Source organism: Salvelinus namaycush, chromosome 12 (genome assembly GCF_016432855.1).
Source record: "Salvelinus namaycush isolate Seneca chromosome 12, SaNama_1.0, whole genome shotgun sequence".
Lineage (NCBI taxonomy): Eukaryota > Metazoa > Chordata > Actinopteri > Salmoniformes > Salmonidae > Salvelinus > Salvelinus namaycush.
The window spans coordinates 4,224,601-4,252,282 of NC_052318.1; the positions used below are offsets into that span (position 1 = coordinate 4,224,601).

General features: G+C 43.5%; 1 protein-coding gene across 1 annotated transcript in view; it reads left to right on the plus strand.

Moving 5' to 3' along the window:
* Positions 1 to 4,062: 4,062 nt before the first annotated feature.
* The window catches only part of LOC120056831 (sarcoplasmic/endoplasmic reticulum calcium ATPase 1-like), a 113,396-nt gene continuing 89,776 nt past the window's right edge, over positions 4,063 to 27,682 (plus strand). Inside the window, exons 1-3 of the mRNA XM_039005061.1 lie at positions 4,063 to 4,401; positions 25,338 to 25,355; positions 27,168 to 27,250. Coding sequence (XP_038860989.1) covers positions 4,284 to 4,401; positions 25,338 to 25,355; positions 27,168 to 27,250 — 219 coding nt within the window. The 5' untranslated portion in view covers positions 4,063 to 4,283. The remainder of the gene's footprint in view (positions 4,402 to 25,337; positions 25,356 to 27,167; positions 27,251 to 27,682) is intronic.

Genomic DNA, 27,682 nt, shown 5'->3' on the forward strand with positions numbered 1-27,682 from the left:
TTTGGTGGGGTGGAGTTTTGGCCTGCCTGATGTCATCACCAGGATGTAAATTAGTTAATAGACCAATAAGAAAGACAGTTCCTAACCTCTCTGCCAATAACAGCTAGTTTTCAGTTTCCCCTTCCCACTCAGACCACTCCCACCAAAATTCTTGCTTGAGAAATTTCACTTTCCGAATAAGTTATTTTTGTTTATTTTTTTAACCATTTAAATTGAAAACAATCACAGTAAGGTACTTAATTGTTACCCAGAAATGATTTGATATTGAGATATAAAAAAAAAAAACTGCATTGGACCTTTAAGCATTGCGCTGTGGTCACTGTATCTATAAGTCTTATCCGCTGCATGGGTGTCTGACTGTGGGTGAGACATGGCATGGCTGCATGAGAAGAAGTCAGATTTTCAAAGTGGCCCAATGCCTATTATGTACAGTGCATTCGGAAAGTATTCAGACCCCTTCCCCTTTTCCACATTTTGTTTCGTTACAGCCTTATTCTAACATGGATTCAATTAAAAATATCCTCATCAATCTATACATAATACCCTATAATGACATCACAATACCTCATAATGACATCACAAAACCCTATAATGACATCACAATACCCCATAATAACATCACAATACCCTATAATGACATCACTATACCCTATAATGACAAAACTAAAACAGGTTTCTAGAAATGTTAGGAAATGTATAAAAAAAACCCAGAAATAACGTATTAGCATAAGTGTTCAGACCCTTTGCCATGAGACTCGAAATTGAGCTCAGGTGCATCCTGTTTTCATTGATCATCCTTGATGTTTCTACAACTTGATTGGAGTCCACCTGTTGTAAATTAAATTGATTAGACATGATTTGGAAAGGCACACACCTTTCTATATACGGGTCCACAGTTGACAGTGCATGTCAGAGCAAAAACCAAGCCATGAGGTTGAAGGAATTGTCCATAGAGCTCCGAAACAGGACTGTGTCAAGGCACAGATCTGGGGAAGGGTACCAAAACATTTCTGCAGCATTGATGGTCCCCAAGAACACAGTGGCCACCATCATTCTTAAATGGAAGAAGTTTAGAACCACCAAGACTCTTCCTAGAGCTGGCTGCCCTGCCAAACTGAGCAATCAGGGGGGGAAGGGCCTTGGTCAGGGAGATGACCAAGAACCCCATTGTAAATCTGACAGAGCTCTAGAGTTCCTCTGTGGAGATGGGAGAACCTTCCAGAAGGACTCCCATCTCTGCAGCACTCCACCAATCAGGCCTTTATGGTAGAGTGGCCAGACAGAAGCCACTCCTCAGTAAAAGGCACATGACAGCCCGCTTGAGTTAGCACCTAAAGGACTCTTAGACCATGAGAAACAAGATTCTCTGGTTTGATGAAACCAAGATTGAACTCTTTGGCCTGAATGCTAAGCGTCACATCTGGAGGAAACCTGGCACCATCTCTACGGTGAAGCATGGTGGTTGCAGCATCATGCTGTGGGGATGTTTTTCAGCGGCAGGGACTGGGAGACTAGTCAGGATCAATGGAAAGATGAACGGAGCAAAGTACAGAGTGATCCTTGATGAAAACCTGCTCCAGAACGCTTTGGACCTCAGAATGGTCCCCCAACGACCCTAAACACACAGCCAAGACAACGCAGGGGTGGCTTCGGGACAAGTCTCTGAATGTCCTTGAGTGGCCCAGCTAGAGCCTGGACTTGAATACGATCGAACATCTCTGGAGAGACCTGAAAAAAGCTGTGCAGCGACGCTCCCAATCCAACCTGACAAAGCTTGAGAGGATCAGCAGAGAAGAATGGGAGAACTCCCCAAATACAGGTGTGCCAAGCTTGTAGCGTCATACCCAAGAAGACTCAAGGCTGTAATCGCTGCCAAAGGTGCTTTAACAAGTAAAGGGTCTGAATACATACGTAAATGTGATATTTCAGTGTTTAAAAACCTGTTTTTGCTTTGTCATTATGGGGTATTATGTGTAGACTGATGAGGGGAAAAACAACTATTTAATCAATTTTATAATAAGGCTGTAAAGTAACAAAATGTGGAAAATGTCGAGGGGGTCTGAATACTTTCCGATGGCATTGTATAGTATAGTTCTGAAAGTTATGTAATCGCTTGAAGTTATAAATAAGTTGAGCTGTGAGGGATAGGACAGAACTAGAACACCTTGTTCCCCTTTTTCTCCTTCCAGCCTACTGCTTACTATCTGCAGTACAGTACTGGGCCTTCTCATCTTCTGCATATCCACGAAGAAGGAGATCTCACTGCAGTAACTTCACATGGTTGAGTCTCATTCTCAGATAAGATCAAACTTGTACCAACACCCTATACCCTTCCTTTTCGTAGGCTACTCCTACTGCAGTTTCACCACAGTTGTGAGTTGTACAGAACTGAGAAAGTATCAGAATAATTCAAGCAGCTCAAGGCAAAAAGCGACATAAGCGGCTGCTTAGGGGTCCCCGTATTATATATCCTTTTTCATTGTTCTTATCTCAACTTACTATTGAGAGTAAGAATAGTAGAATACACCAGGTATCATTTAGAAATGTGGTTGTGCATCATTCAAAGTCAACCAATTCGCCATGTCATCTAACAATAATCATGGCTGCATAACGATCGGGCATGCTGGGCACGTGCCCAGGGCCCTGACCTCAAGGGGGATGCTATTGATTTTGTTAGTCTTTCTTACTTAGATGTCATATTAACATGGCATAAGTCATGGAAAAATTTATAGAATTGCAGGAAAATACTTGTAAAACTGCACATTTCTTCTCTCTGCACCAAGGCAGAATTCGTAGAATTTCATGAAATTTGTTATAAAGTTGCTACATTTTGTCTCTGCCCAATGGCAAAATGTGTAGAATTGCATAAAACTTGCTTTAAAATGGCAACATTTTCTCTGCACCCCATGTTAAAATGTGTAGAATTAATGGAAATTAACTTTAAAACGTTGTTTTTTCTCTCTGCTGTTTAGAGGGGGGGGGGGGGAATGTTTTGCCTGCAAGGTGGAGGGGCCTATCTAAATATTGCTTAGGGAACCCAAAACGCTAGAGCCGGCCCTGGATTCAAGGATGACCCAGGTGCACACTGTTCAAGGACAGTAAACTCACTTACCTAACTAGCTCATAGTGTGAATTGAAGTGCTGTGTAGGAGTTGCGTGGGGGCATTAGATTAGTCAACATTTGATTACACTCAATTGGCAAACTATTTCCAGAGATGTAGACTACAGCTATTCCGAGAAGTACAAAATCAGGAAAGTCTCATTTTCTGCACTTGTGTTTAGGAGTCTTTTAAATAAGCTGTCCAGTGTTTCCAGAAATATTATATAGAATGAATTACAATATGAGTGAAATAGTTCTCCTTAAAAAAAAATTGTAATTAAGTATGTTTAAAAACAGCTTTTCTGTGTTTGAATGGTGTGGCCATATCACAACAACAGAATGGTCTGGGCATATACTGGTCAATAAAAAGTATTAATTACAAGTAAACAGCTGATTGGCCAGCTCAGCCAATGAGACGTCTCACACAAAAACCTGACGTCGTCCTCTATGAGGAAATAGAAAGCAAGTTTGAGGTGGGATTTTTGAAGTGTTTTTTCCCCCTCTCATTTATGCTTTTGTCATAAATACAAGTATAGGACGAGTCAACCACATTTCTGGGGTATGAGTAACATATTATGAGCTTTTAAAAGTGAGATTTTCTCTGTGCACAAGATGATGTGCCAAAGGGGAAGAGATCCATAACCCCAAGCATGAACTGATGACATATAAAACATTTGTATCTTGAGAATGACATAATATTACCTCCTGTGACTTTTCATATGCGGTGCATCAGAACTATAGGCCTAAACCGAGAAGACACGGGCGGTCCGTATTTGGTTTACCAAAACCATGGGAGTTTAGCAGAGCTTTCCACTCAGGTAATGACAACCAATAGGAAGACAAGGGAGTGTTCGAACACGCTCACTCACGAGAGAGGCGGTCCCTTCGCAGTCCCAACATATCACACCTTGTGGTTTTGATGAAGTGCTGACTGCAATAGGATCTATTGGGCAATAGAGTTGTCTTGAAAAGGAATCCGGCGGTACAGCTCAAATTGTCGGCTCGCAGAAGAAGAGGCAGGTGACCGTCTAGCAGGCAGATCCACCTCCGCTTGGCAGTCTGAACGCAAGGCACATCGGTGGAAAACGACTGTTTATTAGACCTTTATTGTCGTAATAGATATTCCATATTTAACTACATGCCTTTTAATTTAATTGTTTAGTTAGTCAGCTCTCCCTTCGAGATGGATAGCGCGCACACGAAATCCGCATCTGAAGTTTTAGAGAACTTCAGTGTGAACGAAAACACTGGACTCACACTTGAACAAGTCAAATCTAATTTTGAAAAATATGGACCGAACGGTGAGTAACATTGTTGCTGTTTACTGTTATTCAGTTTACCTGGTTGAGTGTTAAATGTAATTCTTCCACAGTCACGGATTTCATTGAGCAGTTTAGGGAAGATGTAATTCTACCACAGTCACGGATTTCATTGAGCAGTTTAGGGAATATGTAATTCTACCACAGTCACGGATTTCATTGAGCAGTTTAGGGAAGATGTAATTCTACCACAGTCACGGATTTCATTGAGCAGTTTAGGGAATATGTAATTCTACCACAGTCACGGATTTCATTGAGCAGTTTAGGGAAGATGTAATTCTACCACAGTCACGGATTTCATTGAGCAGTTTAGGGAAGATGTAATTCTACCACAGGCACGGATTTCATTGAGCAGTTTAGGGAATATGTAATTCTACCACAGTCACGGATTTCATTGAGCAGTTTAGGGAATATGTAATTCTTCCACAGGCACGGATTTCATTGAGCAGTTTAGGGAAGATGTAATTCTACCACAGTCACGGATTTCATTGAGCAGTTTAGGGAAGATGTAATTCTACCACAGGCACGGATTTCATTGAGCAGTTTAGGGAATATGTAATTCTACCACAGTCACGGATTTCATTGAGCAGTTTAGGGAATATGTAATTCTACCACAGTCACGGATATCATTGAGCAGTTTAGGGAAGATGTAATTCTACCACAGTCACGGATTTCATTGAGCAGTTTAGGGAATATGTAATTCTACCACAGTCACGGATTTCATTGAGCAGTTTAGGGAAGATGTAATTCTACCACAGTCACGGATTTCATTGAGCAGTTTAGGGAAGATGTAATTCTTCCACAGTCACGGATTTCATTGAGCAGTTTAGGGAAGATGTAATTCTACCACAGTCACGGATTTCATTGAGCAGTTTAGGGAATATGTAATTCTACCACAGTCACGGATTTCATTGAGCAGTTTAGGGAATATGTAATTCTACCACAGTCACGGATTTCATTGGGTAGTTTAGGGAAATTGGTTAAATTATTTCCCGCGCCTTATTGAAAAACACGAATATCTGTCGCATACATCCTGCAAATGTTCCTTCCACCCTACATCTGTTGCCTGATCTTATGCTTGACGCTACTGCCCGTTTGTTATTTTTATTTAATTTTTTATCACACTTCACCGAGCTACATTGCGTTTCTCGCTTTAAACAAAGTTGTGTGTACGTGGGGAAACAACGCACTGAACCAGAACGCTCCTTATCACGGATAACTATTACAACCTTTAACCAGATTAATAATAGAATATGCTATTATTGTAATGCAATACTGTAACAATTTCATTTGGGGCTATAGTCAACAATAGGAATAGCCTTTACACATTGTGGTACCATCTAGCTTTTTGATCATGACTCTGTTCCATTACACATAGTCATTGGACTAAGGCACCTTCTATACGGGGGATTTGTTCGATGCTCGGTCTGGACATTAACATGCATCGCTTGCAATAGAAGCAAAAGGACCTTATCTTTTCATATCAGCGATACATAATTATCAAAAAAAACAAAAGGTAAAAGTGATACATACCTTTCTCTATAGGGTTAGGGTCCCACATAGCCACATTTCCATGTTACAGCGCTTTTCTACGGAAAACAGACAGAAGACCGTGGACTACCTGTGCAAATTAGCTTTCTGGCTCTTCCCGAACACCTGTGTGTAAACGAAAGATGGACGCCACAAACGTGTTGTCACTGAAAAATACTGTCGGCTACAACTGTGTTAAAACAGTGTACGTGTGTGTTTTGGCATTTTTTGAAATCATTTTAATGTGATATTAAAGTACAGGGATTTATGCGTCTAGAACCGTACTTCATTTGGTAATCGAAACCCGTTTTATAGAGGAGGAAGTGTTTGGATGTTTTGACTTTCAGAGCCTATTCGCCTTTTAAACAGAACATGTAAGGAGGTCCTTGGACTAAGGAGTAACTTTAGTCTTGAGCTAATTGGAGAACAACTATTCCCCCTTTCATTTAAAATAAATAAATAACATATTATTACTTGTCATTCCAGCTATAGACAGTCTACTATTTCATGTGAATGGATATTTCACCAGAGGCAGTCAATCAAGTTGATAAGGAGGAAATGTTTCTGTGGGATATTCTGTCAAATACAGAACTGATAGAGAGAACTTGATTTACCTGTTTCCATTTCAACCTCATTTGTTGTATTACGCATGGTTAATACTCTAGGTTTGAAGTTACACACTCATGCCATGGTAGGCTACTGTATCAAGGGGAAGAGACTGGCATTTAGTGATCATTTTGGATGCCACTATGGCACCACCATTAATTCTGGATTCCACTATGGCACCACCATTAATTCTGGATTCCACTATGGCACCACCATTAATTCTGGAGTCCACTATGGCAACACCATTAATTCTGGAGTCCACTATGGCAACACCATTAATTCTGGAGTCCACTATGGCACCACCATTAATTCTGGAGTCCACTATGGCACCACCATTAATTCTGGAGTCCACTATGGCACCACCATTAATTCTGGAGTCCACTATGGCACCACCATTAATTCTGGAGTCCACGATGGCACCACCATTAATTCTGGAGTCCACGATGGCACCACCATTAATTCTGGAGTCCACTGTGGCACCACCATTAATTCTGGAGTCCACTGTGGCACCACCATTAATTCTGGAGTCCACTGTGGCACCACCATTAATTCTGGAGTCCACTGTGGCACCACCATTAATTCTGGAGTCCACTGTGGCACCACCATTAATTCTGGAGTCCACTGTGGCACCACCATTAATTCTGGAGTCCACTGTGGCACCACCATTAATTCTGGAGTCCACTGTGGCACCACCATTAATTCTGGAGTCCACTGTGGCACCACCATTAATTCTGGAGTCCACTGTGGCACCACCATTAATTCTGGAGTCCACTGTGGCACCACCATTAATTCTGGAGTCCACTGTGGCACCACCATTAATTCTGGAGTCCACTGTGGCACCACCATTAATTCTGGAGTCCACTGTGGCACCACCATTCATTCTGGAGTCCACTGTGGCACCACCATTCATTCTGGAGTCCACTGTGGCACCACCATTCATTCTGGAGTCCACTGTGGCACCACCATTAATTCTGGAGTCCACTGTGGCACCACCATTCATTCTGGAGTCCACTGTGGCACCACCATTCATTCTGGATTCCACTGTGGCACCACCATTCATTCTGGATTCCACTGTGGCACCACCATTCATTCTGGATTCCACTGTGGCACCACCATTCATTCTGGATTCCACTGTGGCACCACCATTCATTCTGGATTCCACTGTGGCACCACCATTCATTCTGGATTCCACTGTGGCACCACCATTCATTCTGGAGTCCACTGTGGCACCACCATTCATTCTGGATTCCACTGTGGCACCACCATTCATTCAGGATTCCACTGTGGCACCACCATTCATTCAGGATTCCACTGTGGCACCACCATTCATTCAGGATTCCACTATGGCACCACCATTCATTCAGGATTCCACTATGGCACCACCATTCATTCAGGATTCCACTATGGCACCACCATTCATTCTGGATTCCACTATGGCACCACCATTCATTCAGGATTCCACTATGGCACCACCATTCATTCAGGATTCCACTATGGCACCACCATTCATTCAGGATTCCACTATGGCACCACCATTCATTCAGGATTCCACTATGGCACCACCATTCATTCAGGATTCCACTATGGCACCACCATTCATTCAGGATTCCACTATGGCACCACCATTCATTCAGGATTCCACTATGGCACCACCATTCATTCAGGATTCCACTATGGCACCACCATTCATTCAGGATTCCACTATGGCACCACCATTCATTCTGGATTCCACTATGGCACCACCATTCATTCTGGATTCCACTATGGCACCACCATTCATTCAGGATTCCACTATGGCACCACCATTCATTCAGGATTCCACTATGGCACCACCATTCATTCAGGATTCCACTATGGCACCACCATTCATTCAGGATTCCACTATGGCACCACCATTCATTCAGGATTCCACTATGGCACCACCATTCATTCAGGATTCCACTATGGCACCACCATTCATTCTGGATTCCACTATGGCACCACCATTCATTCAGGATTCCACTATGGCACCACCATTCATTCTGGATTCCACTATGGCACCACCATTCATTCTGGATTCCACTATGGCACCACCATTCATTCAGGATTCCACTATGGCACCACCATTCATTCAGGATTCCACTATGGCACCACCATTCATTCAGGATTCCACTATGGCACCACCATTCATTCAGGATTCCACTATGGCACCACCATTCATTCAGGATTCCACTATGGCACCACCATTCATTCAGGATTCCACTATGGCACCACCATTCATTCAGGATTCCACTATGGCACCACCATTCATTCAGGATTCCACTATGGCACCACCATTCATTCTGGATTCCACTATGGCACCACCATTCATTCAGGATTCCACTATGGCACCACCATTCATTCAGGATTCCACTATGGCACGCCCAATTGAGGAACAGAGGGGGCCAAGGCGACGTGCTTAACACAGCACACCCACATTTGGTGTCAGACTTAGTACCATAATGATAACATTCATAGGTTAAGGAAACTCTTTTCTTCTACTTCTGGGAGAAAGCGGAACAACAGCGCCGGAAACAACAGCGCCGGAACAACAGCGCTGACTTGTGTGAAATCTGCACGGAAAACAAATATCCAGGACCATCCCTCAATGTGCTCAAAGGGGCGTTTCTATAGGCTACAACCTGTTGATGATGCAGTATAATGGTACACGTCTTTTCCTCCCGGGGTTTATTGGAACTTAATCAGATGTAGCTGTGCTGCTGCTTAATGGATGTTTTACTGAACTTGCCACCTTTACAATGGTCCTGAGTCTATGGCCTGATTGTTTTTGCATGGTGGCTGGTGCCTTTTAGCCATAGAGGAGGGCTGCTGCGCTGTATCGTTAGAGAGAACCAGCAGTCCTTTGTTGGCACAGAGCGAGACCTACCCAGAGATCTGTGTGTGGCGGTGACGATTTCATGGAAAAAGAAACGTCTAGTTACAGATAGCATCTCTTTCGTTGCTAGCTGTGAACTGACTTCCCGTGTGTGTGTGTGTGTGTGTGCTCGTAGATATGTTTGCTTAAGGGAATACCCTTTCCTCTCTTGGCTGTAAACCAGGGTTGCGTTCAGTAGGGCACAACGTTGTGGACCGTTCAGATATAAATATATTCTGTGGAACAAACATGCCTCTCGGACATGTAGAAGAAGCAATCTTGTCAGTTCTGTTCATGAAATGTCTATCTGCAACGTTCCACTGTATATTTCCTGCTGAACGTGACCAATGTCCCGCTCTCTAATCCCTCACAGCCAACAACACAAGGAAAAGGAAGTGTTATTTTAAGTTTTAATAGCTACATGTCTCAGCTGAGTGGTGAATGTGGCACACTGAACGGCTCGTTCCCCTCTGCCGTCAAACCCCTCTGCCGACAAACCCCTCTGCCGACAAACCCCTCTGCCGACAAACCCACCACAGCCTGCCTTTTGTAGTTGACAGCAACGACTCGCGGTACTTGGATTACCAAGTTGGTTCCAACGACTCACGACAATGAGTTTGGTGATGGTTGCAGGGAGGGAGCCGCTGTTCAAAGTGTGTGCGTGGCATGCTTTTCTGTTACAAACCCTCCATGATTTACTTCTCGCTCTCTGACACCGAGATGGACTGTTTTCATAGGGAGAATACGGGAGCTGTTCTGTAGTCTCGTTTATTATTATTATTATTACACCTGTAGACAATATGTCCACAAACAAACATGTCCTGCAAACTAATCTCTTACTGGTGAACATGTCCTGCAAACTAATCTCTTACTGGTGAACATGTCCTGCAAACTAATCTCGTACTGGTGAACATGTCCTGCAAACTAATCTCGTACTGGTGAACATGTCCTGCAAACTAATCTCGTACTGGTGAACATGTCCTGCAAACTAATCTCTTACTGGTGAACACAAACAGGATTAGGTAGGTTATTGCTGTATGGCAGTACTTTTGGGCTTGGGGAACTCGTAAGGCCATAAGCCTAATTATCAAAGAGAATATGTTCTCAGTCAGTTTATCTGGTAAATTAAGGGTAAATAAATAATCCGCTGTGCATGAGGGCATATTTCTGAATATTTATAATGTATTTAGGGGTAACTCAAAAATATAAAAAACGGTTATGAACTATGGAAGGCCCCTTGTTCCTTCAAGCGATCTGCTCGGCTGTAGCAGGTACTAGCAACATTCCAGGGGAAGATGTATCGCTATGCCAGTTTCTTAGACACAGACATAACATTCCTACGTCAATACAGGACGGGAGGTCTATTTCACGCTTTGTCTGGCCCTGGAACTCCTGGATGGAGTGTTCATTAGGCACCAAAATGGAAACTAAAATGGACTATCTGGATTTATAGGTGTTTTCTATTGGGGGAAAAAAAATCTGCGGTTTTCTCAGATCACGACCATGGGCAATGTAGGGGAGACTCCTCCATTTTAGATGATACATTGTCACCGTTGGTAGTGTCAGAGGTGGGTTGTGCCTTGGTGTTACTGTTATCCTAGCATAGCACACACATTTAGTAAGGCCTGTCTTACCCCTCGTCAAAACCTGTGGTATCATTATGGAAGTCATGTCTCCTTTTATTTTGAAACTGATAGGGGGGAGGACATTTTTGTTTTGTGACCTCAAAAGTTTTAGCCCTGTGTTTTACATACTCAAAGATGGAATATTTGGGTGGGTTGATGACATTAACAAGGTCAAAAACATTGGTTGTCACTTAACGAGTTGGTTTTAATTGTTACAAACGGTGACAAAAACTAGCAAGCAGAGTATATTTCAGTTCTTTCCTTCATGTTAAGAGGACTTGAACGTCTCTGTCCACACAGACCATTGGGACTCACGCTTAGTGTCCTTGCTACATCAGGCCACACCACACGCACCCACACCCATCTGGTAATATGGACTGTGTGTGTCATTCACAAGAATATTTACAACTTCTCTTTTTGTCTGCTGGTGTTACTTGTGAAGACCGCAACTCTGAGCGTGTGTGTAGTGAAAGAAGACAGACAGACCCCTCTGCACGCTGAACGTACTATAACAAAGGATGTTGCTTTGAGGGGTGACTTGAATTTGCAGCTTGCACCCCCACCCACATGGAGGGTGGTTTAAAAAAAGCTTTTTTTGTACCCCTGTGTCTGTGTAAGAGAAATGGGCCAGCACGCTGGCTCTGTCGTCTGGCTGGGGCTGCTGACTTAATGTTTGTAGAACACAGACCCTAACCCTACCCTATGTAAAACACGGACCCTACCCTACGTAAAACACGGACCCTATGTAAAACACAGACCCTACCCCTACGTAAAACACAGACCCTACCCTATGTAAAACAGACTAGGGTTGAATTGCGGAAACCTGGTTACCAAGATTTACGACCCAAAACTACTCCCTTTTCCCAGGATGAATAACTGAGAGAAACCGGTAAATTATTTATAAACTCAGCAAAAAAATAAACGTCCTCTCCCTGTCAACTGTGTTTATTTTAAGCAAACTTAACATGTGTAAATATTTGTATGAACATAACAAGATTCAACAACTGAGACATAAACTGAACACGTTCCACAGACATGTGACTAACAGAAATGGAATAATGTGTCCCTGAACAAAGGGGGGGGGGGTGTCAAAATCAAAAGTAACTGTCAGTATCTGGTGTGGCCACCAGCTGCATTAAGTACTGCAGTGCATCTCCTCCTCGTGGACTGCACCTGATTTGCCAGTCTTTGCTGTGAGATGTATTACCACCCTTCCACCAAGGCACCTGCAAGTTCCCGGACATTTCTGGGGGGAATGGCTCTAGCCCTCACCCTCCGATCCAACAGGTCCCAGACGTTCTCAATGGGATTGAGATCCGGGCTCTTCGCTGGCCATGGCAGAACACTGACATTCCTGTCTTGCAGGAAATCACGCACAGAACGAGCAGTATGGCTGGTGGCATTGTCATGCTTGAGGGTCATATCAGGATCAGCCTGCAGGAAGGGTACCACATGAGGGAGGAGGATGTCTTCCCTGTAACGCACAGCATTGAGATTGCCTGCAATGACACCAAGCTCAGTCCGATGATGCTGTGACACACCGCCCCAGACCATGACTGACCCTCCACCTCCAAGTCAATCCCGCTCCATAGTACAGGCCTCGGTGTAACGCTCATTCCTTCGACGATAAACGCGAATCCGACCATCACCCCTGGTAAGAAAAAACTGCGGCTCGTCAGTGAAGAGCACTGTCTGGTCCAGCGACTGTGGGTTTGTGCCCGTAGGCGACGTTGTTGCCGGTGGTGTCTGGTGAGGACCTGCCTTACAACAGGCCTACAAGCCCTCAGTCCAGCCTCTCTCAGCCTATTGCGGACAGTCTGAGCACTGATGGAGGGATTGTGCATTCCTGGTGTAACTTGGGCAGTTGTTGTTGCCATCCTGTACCTGTCCTGCAGGTGTGATGTTTGGATGTACCGATCCTGTGCAGGTGTTGTTACATGTGGTCTGCCACTGCGAGGACGATCAGCTGTCCGTCCTGTCTCCCTGTAGCGCTGTCTTAGGCGTCTCACAGTACGGACATTGCAATTTATTGCCCTGGCCACATCTGCAGTCCTCATGCCTCCTTGCAGCATGCCTAAGGCACGTTCACGCAGATGAGCAGGGACCCTGGGCATCTTTCTTTTGGTGTTTTTCAGAGTCAGTAGAAAGGCCTCTTTAGTGTCCTAAGTTTTCATAACTGTGACCTTAATTGCCTACCGTCTGTAAGCTGTTAGTGTCTTAACGACCGTTCCACAGGTGCATGTTCATTTAATTGTTTATGGTTCATTGCACAAGCATTGGAAATAGTGTTTAAACCCTTTACAATGAGATCTGTGAAGTTATTTGGATTTTTACAAATTATCTTTGAAAGACAGGGTCCTGAAAACGGGATGTTTCTTTTTTTGCTGAGTTTATGAATGGAATAGAACTGTTAAATTATATTTTACGTCAAAATGTAGCTTCTCTATTGCCTTGTCTCTGTGTGATGAATCACCAATGTTCAGGGTGGGGACAGACAGCCCATCTCAAAATGGAGCACAGACCTCAGCTATAAGGCCGTAGACCGATCATCTCATCATGGTAACTTTTCTTTTCTTCCTGTGACAGGCAGGTAGGCCTACAAGGGGGCGGAATTGCAGTCTACTGCAGCGTTCTGTCATGCTATCCAGGTCTGTGCCCAAACATTTGAGTTTCTACTTTTAAAAATCCACATTTCCAGAAACAAGTCTCTCACCGTTGCCGCTTGTTTTAGACCCCCCCCCCCCCCCCCCCCCCTCAGCCCTCAGCTGTGCCCTGGACACCATATGTGAATTGATTGCCCCCCCATCTACCTTCAGAGCTTGTGCTGTTAGGTGACCTAAACTGGGACATGCTTTACACCCCGGCCATCCTACAATCTAAGCTTGATGCCCTCAATCTCACACAAATTATCAATGAACCTACCAGGTACAACCCCAAATCTGTAAACACGGGCACCCTCATAGATATCATCCTAACCAACCTGCCCTCCAAATACACCTCTGCTGTCTTCAACCAGGATCTCAGTGATCACTGCCTCATTGCCTGCGTCCGTAATGGGTCTGCGGTCAAACGACCACCCCTCATCACTGTCAAACGCTCCCTAAAACACTTCAGCGAGCAGGCCTTTCTAATCGACCTGGCCCAGGTATCCTGGAAGGATATTGACCTCATTCCGTCAGTAGAAGATGCCTGGTTATTCTTTAAAAGTGCTTCCCTCACAATATTAAATAAGCATGCCACATTAAAAACATTTTGAACCAGGAACAGATATAGCCCTTGGTTCACTCCAGACCTGACTGCCCTTGACCAGCACAAAAACATCCTGTGGCGTACTGCATTAGCATCGAATAGCCCCGCGATATGCAACTTTTCAGGGAAGTCAGGAACCAATATACACAGGCAGTTAGGAAAGCAAAGGCTAGCTTTTTCAAATAGCAATTTGCATCCTGCAGCACAAACTCCAAAAAGTTCTGAGACACTGTAAAGTCCATGGAGAATAAGAGTACCTCCTCCCAGCTACCCACTGCACTGAGGCTAGGAAACACTGTCACCACCGATAAATCCACAATAATTGAGAATTTCAGTAAGCATTTTTCTACGGCTGGCCATGCTTTCCACCTGGCCACCCCAACCCTGGTCAACAGCCCTGCACTCCCCACAGTTACTCTCCCAAACCTCCCCCATTTCTCCTTCACCCAAATCCAGATAGCTGATGTTCTGAAAGAGCTGTATAATCTGGACCCCTACAAATCAGCAAGGCTAGACCATCTCTTTCTAAAATGACCTGCCCGAAACCCCCAATTACTAGCCTGTTCAACCTCTTTCGTTTCATCTGAGATCCCTAAAGATTGGAAAGCTCCTGCGGTCATCCCCCTCTTCAAAGGGGGAGACACTCTAGACCCAAACTGCTACAGACCTATATCTATCCTTCCCTGCCTTTCTAATGTCTTTGAAAGCCAAGTTAACAAACAGATCACTGGCCATTTCGAATCCCACCGTACCTTCTCCACTATGCAATCTGGTTTCCGAGCTGGTCATGGGTGCACCTCAGCCACGCTCAAGGTCCTAAACGATATCATAACCTCCATCGATACTGTGCAGCTGTATTTATAACTTCTCAATACTGTGCAGCTGTATTTATAGACCTGGCCAAGGCTTTCGACTCTGTCAATCACCACATTCTTATTGGCGGACTCAACAGCCTTGGTTTCTCAAATGACTTTGTGTCATTTCTAGACCTGACCTGTTTCCACAGACCTTAGCTACAGTGTCAGTCCTGCTGCAAGCTCTTTAACTATGAGACCGACCGAGAGAGAGAGTTGGAGTGCTTGCTGACTGCTCTCTATGGCCTTTTGCCACAGCTACTGACTGGCTGGCTATTTATTTGACTAACCCTGGCTATATTCTTGAATGCAGCAGTAGGCCAACGGAGGGCATCTCCTGACCACCTGCTTATTACCCCACTATAAAAGCCAGTACCAGTTCCCTCTGTTTCAGAGCTTTTTAACTATTTAGTCTATGGGGTTTTACTATGCTGCACTTGCTGTTAGATGCCTAGAGAGCCAGTGCGCATCCCCACTGACCCCCTATTAGGGCTCCCGAGTGGCGGAGCGGTCTAAGGCACTGCATCTCAGTGCTAGAGGTGTCGCTACAGACCATGGTTCGATTTCAGGCTGTATCACAACTGGCAGTGATTGGGAGTCCCATGGAAACAAATGATAGTCTCACTAACCGCAAACCAGATGGGATGGCGTATCGCTGCAGGATGCTGTGGTAGCCATGCTGGTTAGGTGTGCCTTGAATTCAAAATATTTCACCGACAGGGTCACCAGCAAAGCACCCCCACACCATCACAACTCCTCCATGCTTCACGGTGGGAACCAACCATGCGGAGATAATCCATTCACCTACTCTGCATCTCAGACACGGCGGTTGGAAGCAAAAACCTTAAATTTGGACTCATCAGACCAAAGGACAGAATACCACCGGCGTAATGTCCATTGCTCGTGTTTCTTGACCCAAGCAAGTCTCTTATTGGTGTCCTTTAGTAGTGGTTTCTTTGCAGAAATTCGACCATGAAGGCCTGATTCACGCAGTCTCCCCTGAACAGTTGATGTTGAGATGTGTCTTTTACTTGAACTCTTGTGAAGCATTTATTTGGGCTGCAATTTCTGAGGCTGGTAACTCTACTGAACATATCCTCTGCAGCAGAGGTAACTTTTGGTCTTCCTTTCCTGTGGCGGTCCTCGTGAGTTCTTGAAATGTTCCGGATTGACTGACCTTCATGTCTTAAAGTAATGATGGACTGTCGTTTTTCTTTGCTTATTTGAGCTGTTCTCGCCATAATATGGGCTTTGTCTTTTACCAAATAGGGCTATCTTCTGTACCACCCCTACCTTGTCACAACACAACTGGTTGGCTCAAACGCATTAAGAAGGAAAGAAATTCCACAAATAAACTTAACAAGGCACACCTGTTAATTTAAATGCATTCCAGGTGGCTACCTCATGAAGCTGGTTGAGAGAATGCCAAGAGTGTGCAAAGCTGTCATCAAGGCAAAGGGTGGCTACTTTGAAGAATCTAAAATATATTTTGATTTGTTTAACACTTTTTTGGAGGGGGGTTGCTACGTGATTCCATGTGTTATTTCATAGTTGTGATGTTTTCACTGTTTTTCACTATTATTCTACAATGTAAAAAAAAAAATCCCTTGAATGAGTACGTGTGTCCAAACTTGACTGTTACTGTACATCTGTAAGGTCCCTCAGTCAATATTGCATTTCAAGCACAGATTCAACTACAAAGACCAGGGAGCTTTTAGAAAGACTCATAAAGAAGGCCAGTGATTGGTAACAATAACAAATCAGACATTGAATTTCTCTTTAAGCATAGTCACGTTAATAATTATGCTGTGGATTATTTATTAAAGCACTCAGACACGTCAAATTATACAGTGGTCCTTTTGAACTGAGCTGCAGGACAGGAATTAAACTGCCTAGGGATGTTACCATGAAGCCATTGGTGATTTTTAAAATGGCTACAGAGTTCAATGGCTGTGATGAGAGAACTGAGGATGGATCAGCAACATTGCAGTGACTCTACAATAATGACCTAAATGACAGAGTGAAAACAATATAAATATACAGACTAAAAATGTAACAAGGCACTAAAGTAATACTGCAACAACAACAAAAAACAGCAAAGGAATACTGTTTTTGGCCTAAATGCAAAGCCTTCTGTTTGGGGCAAATCCAACAACACATCACTGAGTAACTGCCTCCTTATTTTCAAGGATGGTGGTGGCTGCATCATGGTATGGGTATCCTTTACATTGGCCAAGACTGGAGAGTTTTTCAGGATAAAAAAAGAAACGGAATGGAGCTGATCCCAGAACCTGCTTCAGTCTACTTTACACCAGAGACTGAGAGAGGAATTCACTTTTCAGCAGGACAATAACCTAAAACACAAGGCCACATCTACACTGGAATTGCTTACCAAGAAGAGAGTGAATGTTTCTGCATGGCCAAGTTAGTTTTCACTTAAATCTGCTTTAAAATCTATGGCAAGTCGTGAACATCATTGTCTAGCCATGATCCTGTGCACACCTGCCCTTGAATAATAGGTAAATGTTGCACAATCGAGGTGTGCAAAGCTCTTATAGACTTACCCAAGTTACTCACAGCTGTAATCGATTCCAAAGGTGTTTCTAACATGTATTGACTTATGCAACTATTTTAGTTATTTATTTATTTTATTTTTAATCCTTTTTCCTTCCACTTTGACATTTGAGTATTTTGTGTAGATTGATGATAAATCAATTTGAATCCCACTTTGTAACACAGTAAAATGTGAAGAAATCCAAGGGGTCTGAATACTTTTGCAAGGCACTGTATATTATATTTGTATAACATTTGGACTTGTATATCGGCGAGGTAAACAGAACGTCTTTCTCTTTAGTCCTTAAGGTGTTGGAGTCATTTCAAATCAAATTGTATGTGTCACATGCTTCGTAAACAACAGGTGTTGACTAACAGGGAAACGCTTAATTCCTTCTCCAGTGGACTCTCTGTTCTCCTGCTTGGTTGCGTGTAAAGTATCTGGGATCCTGTTAACTCGTCCCTTTTCTTTTATTCTCACGTCCTACCTCTACAGTACCTCATCCCCATATTATTACTTGCTCTTTTGCACCCCCAGTATCTCTACTTGCACATCTATCACTCCAGTATTAATGCTAAATTGTAATTATTTTCGCCTCTAGGGCCTATTTATTGCCTACCTCCCGACTCCTCTTCTACATTTGCACACACTGTACATAAATAGATTTTTCTTTCTTTTGTGTTATTAACTGTACGTTTGTTTATCCCATGTGTAACTCTGTTGTTTTTGTCGCTTTTCTTTATCTTGGCCAGGTCGCGGTTGTAAATGAGAACTTGTTCTCAACTGGCCTACCTGGTACAATAAGTCAGTCACACTCACTGAGGCCTTCTGGAGATGGATGTTGAGTCGCTGAGCTGAGCAGAGGCAGCATTGAGCTACACACAGACCCTTCTACTATCTGTCAGTGCTGCTCATCAGTCTTCACTGAATTAGACTTGATCATGTGGTTGGTTCTTACTGCTGTGTTGTTGAGGGGGCTGGGATCTGATGGTATCCCAGGTGGTAGTTGGCTGGCTTCTGGTGACGCATCTCAACTCAGTCCTGTTGTGTGTGTGTGTGTGTGTGTGTGTGTGTGTTGCAGTGTTTAATCAGTCAGACTAATGAAGTTAGGGCTGGGCGATATGGCCAAAATATGATATCACGATATTTAACTTTTTCGGTATTTGACCCTGGGGTGGCAACACACATTCTAAGTGATTTCAATGGGTCTTTATCCATTCTGATTTGTTGTATACGGTTCAATTCAACTGAAATTATTTGTGGTTTATCATTTCTGCATTTCTGGCACTCATTTGAGATCATTTCCGGGCTGCATGACATGGGCCAACAATTTAGGCTTTTTTTTTTTACCAAATTGTTGCAATTGAGATTAGAGCAAAACACTTGGGTGAACTGTTCTAATCAAATCAAATGTTATTTGTCACATACACATGGTTAGCAGATGTTAATGCGAGTGTAGCGAAATGCTTGTGCTTCTAGTTCCGACAAAGCAGTAATAACCAACGAGTAATCTAACAATCATGGAAATGAAATGATTATAGAATTTAGAATATAATAGTAGGCTCTTTGAATACAATGTTTGACATGACAATGACTGAAAAGCCAGGGAGGAGTTATTGTGACCGGATAGGAACCGAAGGGATGGTCAGTTTCTTAGGGGACCCTTTTAAAATGTAGCCAATGTTTTCTCTTAGCTACTTCATGTAGCTATCATATTCTTGCTTCGATATATTCCTCTTTGATTTAGAAGATACTGTTGCACAAACAACATGCTGCTTTAGGTCTACACCATCACTGGTATTATCAGGCTGTATGGTTCGTTACGTTTTCTCTGACTCTGTATATTTATTAGCTAACTAGCAATTAGCATTAGCGGCTAACACGATTTAGGCCCAACTTGCTAAGAAAATACAAACTATCCATTTGCAGATGCAAGAAACCAACTAACAGTCAATATAGAATAATACGAAGCAAAGTCAAAACAGCATCGCTGTCATCAACATTGTTGCATGTGCTGTGTTGACCATGCAGGGACTGAAAGCAAGTGTCTCGTGGTTGAACAACCATGCACTGCTTGAGTGACGGGGCTGGGCTAGGTCTGTGTGAAAAGCGGCGTGGAGAGAGCTGACTCAAGTAGCAGAGTAAACTATAAAAATGGACGTTACACACAGCTTATCACATTTAACAAACCAAACATTCAAATACCATTTATAGAAGGTAAAGTAAAAACCCAAACCTGTGTGTGTGTGTGTGTGTGTGTGTGTGTGTGTGTGTGTGTTTGTACCGTATTTTACTACACACACACACACCGCCCAGCCCTAGAGAACCCCCCCATGCCTGAGGTACTGATGCTTTGTTAGGTTAATTTGTTCAGTAGATTTGGGTAGTTGTTACTTTAGATACTATTAATTGAGAAATAAATCTACATCTTGAGTTTAACAACCCAAAATGGCCGCTTCTCATGCCAAGAGTAGTAGTGAGTTGTGCGAGCCACAGTTGGACAAGGTATACGTAGGCTCTCCCAGTCCACTCACCACAACTCTAGTAACGTTACATCGCTCCAGGCCACGGGTGAGCTCTCGGCCAAATCCTCTGCTCTGTCTCTGTCTCTCACGCACAAAACCGGAGAGACAGGCACTCACACACACAAAGACGGGGAGGGAGACAGACCCAAATACCCTGAAACACTTAGTCGGCCTCCTGCCTCTCCTGGGAAGGAAGGTGCACTCTCCATTTATATTAAATGAGTGACATCCACTGAGTAGATACGATCATAGACTGCCAGTCAATGATACGTCTGACACTTACCATTCACATCTAATACATGATCTGGTTAATGCATGTAGATGTACAGTGGGGTTAGAGGAAGGGTCATGGAGCGGGTCACCTTTGTGTCATTTCTAGACCTGACCTGTTTCTACAGACCTTAGCTACAGTGTCAGTCCTGCTGCAAGCTCTTTAACTATGAGACCGACCGAGAGAGAGAGTTGGAGTGCTTGCTGACTGCTCTCTATGGCCTTTTGCCACAGCTACTGACTGGCTGGCTATTTATTTGACTAACCCTGGCTATATTCTTGAATGCAGCAGTAGGCCAACGGAGGGCATCTCCTGACCACCTGCTTATTACCCCACTATAAAAGCCAGTACCAGTTCCCTCTGTTTCAGAGCTTTTTAACTATTTAGTCTATGGGGTTTTACTATGCTGCACTTGCTGTTAGATAACTAGAGAGCCAGTGCGCATCCCCACTGACCCCCTATTAGGGCTCCCGAGTGGCGGAGCGGTCTAAGGCACTGCATCTCAGTGCTAGAGGTGTCGCTACAGACCATGGTTCGATATCCGGCTGTATCACAACTGGCAATGATAGGGAGTCCCATAGGGCGGTGCACAATTGGCCCAGCGTCGCCCGGTTAGGGTTTGGCCCGGGGGGTAGGCAGTCATTGTAAAATAAGATTTTGTTCTTAACTGGCTTGCGTAGTTAAAAAAAAATAAAAAATTGTAGTGAACCACATTTTGACCTATTCCCTTAATGGTGCTCTGGTCAAATGTAGTGCACTATATTGAGAATAGGGTGCCATTTTGATGCAGACCAAGTGTGTAGTGTAGGGATGTATCAAGGCCCTAAATGCGTTGCTTAACAGTTATTTTTGTGTTATTTTCGGCAGGCGTTGGCACTGTATTCCAGTAGTTTCCACAAGCCAAGTAGTCATGGCAACCGTTTTGAAAACTTTCACATATTTGCAGTTGAGGCCGAGAGGACCTCAATCTCAAATCATAGTTTATTTGTCACGTGTGCCGAATACAACAGGTGTAGTAGACCTTACAGTGAAAAGCTGAATACAACAGGTGTAGTAGACCTTACAGTGAAATGCTGAATACAACAGGTGTAGTAGACCTTACAGTGAAATGCTGAATACAACAGGTGTAGTAGACCTTACAGTGAAATGCTGAATACAACAGGTGTAGTAGACCTTACAGTGAAATGCTGAATACAACAGGTGTAGTAGACCTTACAGTGAAATGCTGAATACAACAGGTGTAGTAGACCTTACAGTGAAATGCCGAATACAACAGGTGTAGTAGACCTTACAGTGAAATGCTGAATACAACAGGTGTAGTAGACCTTACAGTGAAATGCCGAATACAACAGGTGTAGTAGACCTCACAGTGAAATGCTGAATACAACAGGTGTAGTAGACCTTACAGTGAAATGCCGAATACAACAGGTGTAGTAGACCTCACAGTGAAATGCTTACTTACAGGCTCTAACCAATGGTGCGAAAAAAAAAAGGTGGGTGGGTGTGTGTGTGTGTGTATAAGTAAAGAAATAAAACAACAGTAGAAAGGCATTTGAAAAAAGAGTAGCAAGGCTAGATACAGACACCTGTTAGTCAGGCTTATTGAGGTAGTATGTACATGTAGATATGGTTAAAGTGACTATGCATATATGATGAACAGAGAGTAGCAGTAGCGTAAAAGAGGGGTTGGCAGGTGGTGGGAAACAATGCAGATAGCCCGGTTAGCCAATGTGCGGGAGCACTGGTTGGTCGGGCCAATTTAGGTAGTATGTACATGAATGTATAGTTAGTGACTATGCATATAAGATAAACAGAGAGTAGCAGCAGCGTAAAAGAGGGGTTGGTGGGGGGGGGGGGGCACACAATGCAAATAGGCTGGGTAGCCATTTGGTTACCTGTTCAGGAGTCTTATGGCTTGGGGGTAAAAACTGTTGAGAAGCCTTTTTGTCCTAGACTTGGCACTCCGGTACCGCTTAATTGGTTAGGAGACCGTAAAACTGCGGCCATCTCCTCCGGCTGGCCCTTTTGTGGCCCTATTGCTGTGCTTTCCATATTATGACGTGTAGTTTTAGTCTGAAACCATTACAGCTCTAATCATTAGGCAAAGGAGACATTTAAAGGTGTGTGTGATAGGAAGTTGTAATGAAAGCTACTGACTCAGCACATCCCATGTCCTAGTGGTGATGGATGTTACATTTCCTGGTGCTTCTCCTGGCTGTCTGTTACTGGCCATCAGACCTGGGTTCAAATACTATTTGAAGTCTTTCAAATACTTTAAGCATTTTCAGGGTTTCCACTTTTGCAACTATTCCATTGTGCTTGATCAAGCCCAGCTAAAGTATTTAAAATTATTTCAAATACTACCTAAATTATTTCAAATACTACCTAAATTATTTCAAATACTACCTAAACTCAGGTTTGCTGGCCATGTACTTGGACATGGAACCCCTTTGTTCTGTTGGCTACTGTAACCAGGAAGTGGTTCCTCTCTGGTTGGACTGGTAGTGTATAAACAGGCTGGCTTTTGTTTTCATTGTCTCATAGCCAGGGGGAGAGCACATGATTGGTTGGGGGGGGCAGAAAAAGAGAAGCTGAGAGCCAGGGAGAGAGAGTGGAGAAGAATAGAGGCATGGTGAAGTCAGTTTGTTGGAATGTTTCAGAACAGGATGAGGCTGACGCAACCCAGATGACTACAGTGAGGAGGGAATCCTTGGCACAGAGAGGGCTGGGGAACCCTGTTCAACCCCTCCAGTCCTCCCTCCCTCTTTCCCTACCTCGCTCCCTTCCAGCAAGCAAGCCTCTCTTCCCAGCTCAGACCAGCAGAACTAGGAACTGCAGCCAGCCTGTCTGCCATAAAAACAATTGTTTGCCTCCCCACTTGTCTAACAGGGAAAAGGGCTTATGTCAGACTGGCAGAGCAGGGAAAACTTTTCTGGATCTTCAGACACAGTACACAGTCCTCAAAGGGTTTCCCATGTTCAGCTCAGAGCTCCTACAGGAACCAGAGCCTCTATATGCATGTTGCTGAAATACTTTAAATACATTCTCATTAAGCAATGAATCATCGTTGCAATACAGATTACTGTGTGTGCGGATGAGGCAAGAATGATGATGATGAGATAATTGGTTAAGAACTAAGAAGGAATAGAAAGCTGTAGGGCTATGACTGAAATGCATTCGCTAGTTGATATTTATAGGGCAGTTTTACAATGACCATTATCTTCCTGCTTCATCTTGCCCTTACTCTCCTGCTTCATCTTGCCCTTACTCTCCCACTTCCTGCTTCATCTTGCCCTTACTCTCCTGCTTCATCTTGGCCTTACTCTCCTGCTTCATCTTGGCCTTACTCTCTCACTTCTTGCTTGGATAACGTGATCAGTGGAAACAGAGTGTTCTTCAAAGCACAATAACCCCTCTTTGTACTGCTACATTATTCATGTACTGTACCGTGTCAATAAAAAGCAATTTCATGAAATTATATTTTAACCTGAAATCATCAGACTATTTTTCTTTTTCTATTGGTTAATCAGCAAGTTGGTAGGAATAATTCAAAAGCTCCTGATTTTTAACTCTGTGTAATTCTAGTGGTCCTGAAATAAAATCATAATTTCCCGGCGTGCGGGTGTGTGTCTTGCTTGGGTATGTTTTTGGAAGGGCTCTCCTCCGGGCGAGTCACGTCATGGTTCCTCTACTTTTCAGCCCTCTGAGTGGGGTCACGTTTGATGGCCATGTAAAACCTCCAATGCCTAGTCATACTGTAGTTTGTTTCCAAACATGTCCATCGTGCTTTTATATTTCAGGATTTCAATTATGGCTTTAGAGTAAGATTGGAAATTGCAGCTATTGAGAAGTTTCTGTGTTATCAAATATGAATGTTTTGCCCTGATCTCAGTAGGGTTATATAGACCAGTCTTACAGGAGCTCCAAGCTTGACAGGGGAGTGTATTGCTATAGCATGTTCAGCACTTCATTATATAATAATATATATACACACACACACACACACACACAATTTAGCAGGCGCTTTTATCCAAAGCGACTTAGTCATGCGGTCATACATTTTACGTACGGGTGGTCCCGGGAATTGAACCCACTATCCTGTAAGGCCCATGTTTTACCAACCGAGCTACACAGAACATCACATTACCTGAGCTGTGACTTTAGTGTTATGCTGACCAGTATTGATGGACACGTGGTTCTGTAAAGAGGTTCTCATCACTGTGGTGGGTGTTGTGCTGCCTGTCCCTCACTCCTCTTCACCACGCCTCCCCCTCCCTCCATGTCCCCCCCCCTCCCTCCATGCCTCCCCCTCCCTCCACGCCTCCCCCTCCCTCCACGCCTCCCCCTCCCTCCACGCCCCCCCGCCCTCCCTCCACGCCCCCCCGCCCGCCCTCCCTCCACGCCTCCCCCTCCCTCCACGCCTCCCCCTCCCACACAGATCTGATAATGGTGAGAGCTGAAGAATAACATTTGTTTTTAAATTGTCAGAGTTGTTACAACACACTAATCATTTAGTTCAGAAACACTGCCATGAGAGGCCTTCCTTTATTTCATATGTAATCATACATTTAAACTCAACTGCTCCAGGATTAAGTGGAATTGTTTACACGTGTCAAAAGCTTCTCAAAGCCTGTTCTAAATTAATCTGTTAATCATTAACATGTCTTTGTGCTGTTCCTCCCCTCTCTCGCTGTCCCCCCCTCCCTCTCTCGCTGTTCCTCCTCTGTCGCTGTTCCTCCTCTCTCCTCTCTTCATCCATCTCCCCCTTCCATTCCTCCACGGATGGCGTGATGGTGGTGTGACACTGACAGAGCTTCCGGCTGAAGAAGGTAAATATTGATATTTCCAGTGAGATTCTAGTGCCCCCTCCTTTACAAGCTGATGATTAGCCCTTTAGCCTAGGATCGTGTGTGTGTGAATCCTCGGAGTACACACTGACTTGCAGCACCACCCATATAGATTATAGATACACTGTCAATAGAAGAGAGATTATTGACTGGCAGAACAGAAGTATAGACCTATAGAAGTCAACGGATGGGTAATGCTGTTTTACTGTGGTTCCAATTCTCATGATGTACTTTCAGGCCTGGACTAAGTTTTTATAGGTACAGTATGTGTGACAAGATGATGTATAGCCGGACCGTCTTATGACTTGACTATATGTACAGGGCCTTCAGAAAGTAGTCACACCTTGACTTTCTCCACATTTTTGTTGTTACAGCCAGAATGTTAAATGTATTACATTTAGATTTTGTCACTGGCCTACACACAATACCCCATAATGTCAAAGTGAAATAATGTTTTTTGACTTTTTTTTAAAACAAATTAATAAAAAATGAAAAGCTGAAATTTCTTGAGTCTAAGTATGTTTGTTTGTTATGGCAAGCCTAAATAAGTTCAGGAGTAAGATTAAGATAATTTTACAATAATAGTGTTAAACATGATTTTTGAACGACTTCCTCATCTATGTACCCCACACATACAATTATCCGTAAGGCCCCCCAGTCGAGCAGTGAATTTCAAAACACAAAGACCAGGGAGGTTTTCCAATGCCTTACAAAGAAGGGCACCTATTGGTAGATGGGAAAGAACTTTTTATTTTATTAACATTGAATATCCCTTTTAGCATGGTGAAGTTATTAATTAGACTTTGGATGGTGTATCAATACACCCAGTCACTACAAAGATACAGGCGTCCTTCCTAACTCAGTTACCGGTTTAGAAGGAAACCTCTCAGGGATTTCACCATGAGGCCAATGGTGACTTTAAAACAGTTACCGAGTTTAATGGCTGTGATAGGAGAAAACTGAGGATGGATCAACAAGATTGTAGTTAGTCCACAATATTTACCTAATTGACAGAGTGAAAAGAAGGAAGCCTGTACAGAATACAAATATTCCAAAACATGCATCCTGTTTGCAACAAGGCACTCAAGTAAAACTGAAATTAACATGTCTGATTACAAAGCATTATATTTGGGGCAAACGCATCACTGAGTACCACTCTTCATATTTTCAAGCATGGTGGTGGCTGCATCATGTCATGGGGACGCTTGTCATCGGCAAGGACTAGGGCGTTTTTAGGATAAAAATAAACTGAATAGAGCCAAGCAGAGGCAAAATTCAAGAGGAAAACCTGACATTCACCTTTCAGTAGGACAATAAGCTAAAACACAAGGCCAAATAAACACTGGAGTTGCTTAACAAGACAACATTGTATGTTCCTGAGTGGCCTAGTTACAGTTTTGACTTAAATCTTCTTGAAAATCTATGGCAAGCCTTAAATGGCTGTCTAGCAATGATCAACAACCAACTTGACAGAGCTTGAAGAATTCAGGTCTGCAAAACTCTTAGCGACGTACCCAGAAAGACTCACAGCTGTAATCGCTACCAAAGGTGATTCTAACGTGTATTGACTCAAGGGTGTAAATACTTATGTAAGTTAGATATTTATGTATTCATTTTTAAATAAATTTGGCAACATTTCTGAACCATGTTTTCACTTTTGTCATTATGGGGTATTGTGTGTAGTTGGATGAGAACCTAAATTGAATCCATTTTTAAATTCGGGCTGTAGCACCACAAAATATGGAATAAGTCAAGGGGTATGAATACTTACTGAAGTGTGTGTGTGTGTTTTAGGCAAGTCACTATGGGAGCTGGTGGTGGAGCAGTTTGAAGACCTCCTGGTCAGAATCCTGTTGTTAGCTGCCTGCGTCTCCTTTGTAAGTAACTATTGAACCCAATACCCTGCTGCTCATCACATTCTCCTTTGTAAGTAACTATTGAACCCAATACCCTGCTGCTCATCACATTCTCCTTTGTAAGTAACTATTGAACCCAATACCCTGCTGCTCATCACATTCTCCTTTGTAAGTAACTATTGAACCCAATACCCTGCTGCTCATCACATTCTCCTTTGTTCACTCCACTCATTCATATGAGTCCTATGTTTTTGACTTTTTCTACATTGGCTTGAAAGTTTTACGTCTAGCTTTGCAGCTTAGCCCAATAGTGACAACCAGGCTACTCTGCCTTGACAGTGGACGTCATGCGTCTGTAATACTCTGCCTTGACAGTGGACGTCATGCGTCTGTAATACTCTGCCTTGACAGTGGACAGAATGTGTCTGTAATACCCTGCCTTGACAGTGGACA